The following is a 6,000-nucleotide window of genomic DNA, read 5'->3' as shown; positions in this document are numbered from 1 at the left end:
TTCAGGGAGTTGCAAACTTTGTTATGAATGGACAGACACCCTCACGGCACCGTTTTCTCCCTGCTGCTCAGACGAGCACAGGCACACGCCTCTCAGCCTTCCGCGGCTGGGGCTCCGAAGGAGGCACTCGGGTCGGAGCAAAGCATTCGTGTCGCCCCGGGCCCCACCGCGCCACACACACACGAGGGGAAAGTGGGCAAAGAGAGGGGGTTGGCGCCCAATCTGGGCACGCTGGAGCTAAGCACCTGGCCTTTGTTTGCGAGTCGGAGCGGGGTAGGGGCACCCTCCCGTCGCCGCGGGGCGCGCGTCTCCGCGGAGCTGGCAGCGCGGCGCGGCGCGGTGCGGGGGAGGCCCCACGGCCCCCGCCCGGGTGCCTGCGCCGTCCCCCGCCCGCTCCGTGCGCCCGGCGCTGCGCTCTACGCGGGCCCCGCGGCCGCCGCACACTTGGCTGGGGCGAGAGGCGAGAGGGTAGGCGGGCTGCCTGGCTGGCGTTGGCGCTCTGCAGTGCAGTGTTAGCCCAGCTCCCTATATGGTCGGGGATTAGCTCGGCGCTGCTGAGGCTGAGCCAGGAGCCGGAGGAGGAGGAGGAGGAAGAGGAGGAGGAGAAAGAGCGCAGCAGCCGCGGGCGCACGCCGAGCGGCTGCCGGGCGAAGCAGAGGCGCCGGAGGCAGGGGCACCGCCGGCGCCTCGGGAACCATGGCCGAAGGGGCAGAAGGAGGCGAGGACGAGATCCAGTTCCTGCGGACTGTGAGTCTCCGCGGCGGGGGCGAGGCGGCGGGCAGGTGGGGAGGAGCGCGGAGCCGGGCGAGGAGGGGCTGCGCTGCGCCGCGGTGTCCGATGCGCGGTGCCCGAAGCCAGGAGCCCGGCGCGTTCTCCGCACCAGCGGGGCCGCGAGGGGGCTGCGCGGGAAGGGGCACCTTCTCCCGCCTGTCCCTTCTTCCCCTGACGCCACCCCCACCCCAGACCTCCACCTCCACCTCTACCGCTCTCCGGGCAACTTGCTACTTAATCCGAAACCTTTGATGCCCAAACTTCCAGCCAGGGTTTGCTCGCTGTTGTTCTGACCTGGAGGATCAGAAGTGGAGGCTCTCGCTCTTTCACCCCAACACTCCACCCCAGACCCCTGTCGCCTCCACCACGCACTGGGGAACCGCCAGAAGGAACCAGCGGGGCAGGGGCGAGCATGGGGCACCGAGAAGTGGGCGCAGGCGCTGGGTCAGTCCTGGGATCGCTCGGAAGGGAAATCGCCCGCCACTGCCCCTCGCACGTTCAGCCCCAAGCCGGCAGCTGCTGCTGGAGCGTTGCTTGACTGTGCCGAGTGTAAGAGCCGTGGCTTCTGCTACCCGCTCTTCCGAGCCCCGCAGGACAGGGAAACCCCGGGCTCTGGCTCCGCGTCACTCAGGTCCCCTCCCTGGCACCGGAGGGCGCTGCTCCGCTCCAGATTTTAGGGGAAGTGGCAGGGTTGGGGGCTGGGGTGGAGTCTGTCGTAACCACATCCACCTTGCCCCTTAGGAGTTGATGTGAAGGTTTTCGGGTGGGGGTGGACGACAACCAGTAGGGGTGGGGACATTGGGGTGCGTCCCAGCTCTGATTTTCTCCAAGTGACCTTGAGCGAGTCGCATAATCCGCCCTTCCAAGCCTCAGTTTCCTCATGGGTAAAATGAAAAAAATACAACCAGCATTTCAGGGTGATAAGGATTAAATGAGATAGTGAATGTCATAATGTTTTGTAAACGGTAAATTGCTCTATAAGTGTTAAATCATTTTATATGCGCTGCCTAGCCATCAGGGATTGGAATCCTTTCTCTCCTTCTCTTCAAGTCCACCTTCAAACCTGCTCTCTGAAGATCACAACTTAGCTCTTGTCCATCTTTTGCACCATTCCCTCTCCTTCATGGAGTGCTTCCTTACAATTCCCTTTAGTTTCTCTTCCAAACATGGTTTCTCTTTTGGGAGTGGGACTTGGGTCTCGTTTGGGACCCAATACCCTTTGGTACTACCTTCTGATACTGCAGAATTATCCATCTCTTCATCCTGGCTCTGACCTGCAGACCCAGACCCCATCCTCATCTCTCACACTGCACACAAGACAACCACACATACCACTCCTTACAGCCCTTTTGCTGTAAATCTGCCTGTTTCCACCAAAGCCCTGTGAGATCCTTAGGCTTTCCTTCCAACAGGTGTTCTTGGTATTGCGTGGACGGCAGCTCAGGTGCTTCCTGCCTTGTGCCTTCCTCAATCAGTCATTTCTTCTGCTTACTATTAATGATCTTCTAGGTATTGTTGATTGAAGAAGTTCCATTCTGACAGACAGGCTCAGTGTTGGGTAGATGACCCAGAGGGTCAAGGTGAAATCCTGGTGGTTTTCTGGAGATCCGATCCTATGTGTTTCCCTTGGCTTCTGTGGCCATCTTTCCTGACTTTTCCTCTCCATCAGGCAGTGTCCCTGTTTTTTTGGTACATCTGTAACCAAGGCTTACCGTAGAGCAGTGCTTCTTAAACTGTTTGTGTCATGGACATCCTGCCCCTAGATCAGAGCAGGTGGGCCCCTTTTAAAGCCCATTCATGGCCCCTCGTGTGGTTCAAGGATCCAGGTTAAGAACCTCTGTTGCAGAGGTACTGCATGTCAGTTATGGCTTCTACTGAAACCTGCAAGTGACCATGGGGGCTAGTGACTCCAAATGTGACATTGATCCTTTTCCTTCTAGTAATCACCTTAAGCATTTTCAGTAACCCTATGAAGCAGCTTAACTTCTTCATCTTTGGCTTATTGGGGAGAGAATAGGTGATGAAACTGAGGCACAGGAAATCAAGTGACTTGGCCATGGTTGCCCAGCAAGTTATCGACCACTGTCATTCCATAATGTTAAATTAAATTCCCACTAGAGTGTGACATTGAGCATTACTCCAGAGGTTATAGTCTTAGGAATATACTGAGGGCTTCCCTGGTGGCGCAGTGGTTGAGAGTCTGCCTGCCGATGCAGGGGACGCAGGTTTGTGCCCCGGTCCGGGAGGATCCCACATGCCGCGGAGCGGCTGGGCCCGCGAGCCATGGCCGCTGGGCCTGCGTGTCTGGAGCCTGTGCTCCGCAACGGGAGAGGCCTCAACGGTGAGAGGCCCGCATACCGAAAAAAAAAAAAATATATACTGAGATGAGAACTGCCGCTTTCTGAACCCTGACACTCTCCCTCTGTATCCATGAATTAGACAAAATTATTTCTCCAGACCTAACTGATGTAAGTTTTTGATCTGCACAAGATTTTGGTTTTATCTTGCTGCTTTTAGAGGTGTCAGGAATCATAGGGCTGTGCTATCAGTGGAAAATTTTCACTTCTGACCAAGACTAGGTTTGAGAACGTAATATTTCAGTTTAAACTCCCCCACCTACCTTTACCTTAGAGTTTCTTTCTTTTCCCAAAACAGTATCTTTGAAAGCATTTTGGCCATACGTTAGTCATGTAATGCCTCTTCGCCTTAACATCGTCCTGGACCAGAAGGTGGTTGATTTTTGACGCTGAAATAGAATTCTGTCTTTGCAACCATGAACTTTAGAGAGTTGCTACTCCAAGAGCAGAGGCTTTCTAAGCTACTTAAAAAAAAATAGACCCTAGACTAGTACTGTGTCAAGGACCCTTGTCAAATTGTTGATGGTTACCGTGTCCTGTTTATCATGATAGTGACAAAAATGAAAGCAGCTAGAACTATCGAGGACCTGAAATGGACCAGAATTACTGCAGTAATCCCTGTAGGCGTGTGTACTGGGGCTTCAGGCACTAGCTGGGTGGTAGTGTTCGTCTTGGTTGCCTCCTCTGATACATTTGAAGCCCACCCTCTCCTAAGTCGGGGGCAGGTCCTACACAAGGGGTTTGGAAATGTAAGCACATCATGTTAACTAAAAGCTCCTATACCCCAAACTTGAGAACGGCTGTGTAAAACTACTGATTCTCTTCTGGCCTTCCGAAATCATCTAAGTGATTCGTCATGGCAGTCATCTAAGTGAATGAGAGCGAGTCAGCCAGACGGATAGACCTAAGAATTTTCTCGAAGGCTACAATTTTCTCTTCCACTGCTGCTGGCAGTGGCATCATCCTCCCTTCCGATTGCTCTTGCTGACGTAGCCAGTGTCACTGTCACTGTCAGTGGCTCTGAAGCTGCTCAGAAGCAGATAAACCTGCCAGCCACCGATCTGAAAGCAAGAAGTTACGGCGAGAAGAGTGACAATTACCCTATCTCCAGACGGTTGGTGGAGTGGCTGGCACTGCATCATGCTTTGAGAGTGCCAGGAAGAAGATGGTCTCTCCCCCCGATTTTTTTCCCCTTGGACTACAGCATCCGTGAAAAAAGAGAGAAGGGAAAACCTCCAAGCCTCAGCTTGCTGTTTTAAAATGCCACAGCCTTCTCTTTGCCAACGCCCTCTCCACCACAAAGTTAACTGAGACAGAACTCAAAATGAGATGGCATTCGTTTCTATTAGTTTCCATTAAAGATAGGTCATAGCTGCCTCATTTAACCCTCCTCGTAGAAAGTTGTCCTCCTTCATCTAAATTTGCAGCTCTCAAGCGACGGGAGAAGGCACTTGGGCTGAGAACTGAGCCTGTTCTCGTGCTCTTGGCTTCCACCCTACAGGGTGACTAGGACAAATCCCTGAATTTGAGCTGCGTGAGCTCACGTCGGTCCAGAGCACGTGCTCGTGCCAGGTTGGGATGACAGTGAACTTTCCTTTGGTGGTTTATAGATTCCTGCTTGCTTCTCCTCTCAGCTGAGTCCATTTACATAACAGGGGCTTGTTGCCAATGGCGTGCTTTTGGTAGCTTTTCCTCGGGGAGGCGGGGCGAGGAGGTGGACAGCAGTGACTTCTGCCTTCAAGCACATCGGCTCTCGGGGCGACGGTGCTTGGTGATGGAGGGAGTGCCAGAGTGCAGACCCAGTACCAGGTGTGTGTGGTTGGAGAGCAGGGCTGGGCTGTGCTGCCGAATCAGGTCTAATGGTTAAAATGGCAAAAACGCAGAATATTCCCACGCTCTGGGTCTCCCAATATGGCTTCGCACTTTCTCAGTCTCTTTTCCTTTGGCTTTGGAAAGCTGATCTTACTAAGGAGCTGTAGCAGGATAGCTGGACACCTGATATCCCCACCTTTCCAGGGAAATGCCCTGGGTGGATGTAGAAGGAAGCCAGTTCCTTCTCACAGAAATTAACTTGCGTCAGAAGGTCACATCAGCACGGGGGTGGGGGTGGGGGTGGGGGTGGAGCTTCTCCCCGGAGGCGCTCATTGCCGTGACCAGGGTTGTCCTGGGGGATTGGGAGGTGCCGCGCTCCAGGGAATGAGGTGATGGTGACTGTGAACCTGGAAAGGTTTGGCATGCGTTGCGGCCCAGTGTAAGAGGAGTGGGACCAAGTACAGGTCTGCAGTTGAATAAGGTGTGTCTGACGTCTGAATATTTTTTCTGATGCGAATATGATTGTCAAGCAGGATGAGGACACTTCTGGTGAAATACGTTTTTTTTCACAATTCTTTATTTCTTTTCCAATACTGAATTAGAGGAAGACAAATATATTTCCTGGCTTCCTAAGGGTTGATCTGAGGGGAAAAATTGTTGGAAAAGAAAGGGTGGGAGGAATTTATCTGGAGAGCAAAATACCCTGGTAATTATGTTTGAAGGATTTGTATTGAAATAGATCTTATTATGAATATCTGTGTTCACTTGCCTCTGTTGCTTTTTTTGTGATCACCTGTTTTCACTACTTGCTGGGAAGGATTCTTTATTTCATCATTTGACTCTTCCTTTACCTTACAACTTAAAGTGGGTTTAGTTTAGAAGACACTGGCTTCATCATTTTCTAATTGACTTGCATCCTCCTGCCTGATTCTTCCCAATCTCTTGTGTAGACCCTGGAATGTCTTTAGAAACCAACACACCAGCTCATTTCCCACAACCCTGCATCCGTAGAAACTCTTCTTTATTAGCTCTGTCTTTAAGCTACCCTTAATACAAGATT

General features: G+C 52.6%; 1 protein-coding gene across 1 annotated transcript in view; it reads left to right on the top strand.

The window, feature by feature from the left end:
- The first annotated feature begins 256 nt into the window (after positions 1-256).
- RYR3 (ryanodine receptor 3) overlaps positions 257-6,000 on the top strand; it is a 550,597-nt gene continuing 544,853 nt past the window's right edge. The window contains 1 exon segment of the mRNA XM_079909615.1: positions 257-747. Within this exon segment, the coding sequence (XP_079765741.1) occupies positions 697-747 (51 nt within the window). The 5' untranslated portion in view covers positions 257-696.

This window comes from Stenella coeruleoalba, assembly GCF_951394435.1.
Source record: "Stenella coeruleoalba genome assembly, chromosome: 2".
Classification (NCBI taxonomy): Eukaryota; Metazoa; Chordata; class Mammalia; order Artiodactyla; family Delphinidae; genus Stenella; species Stenella coeruleoalba.
This window is presented reverse-complemented; position numbering and strand designations above follow the sequence as displayed.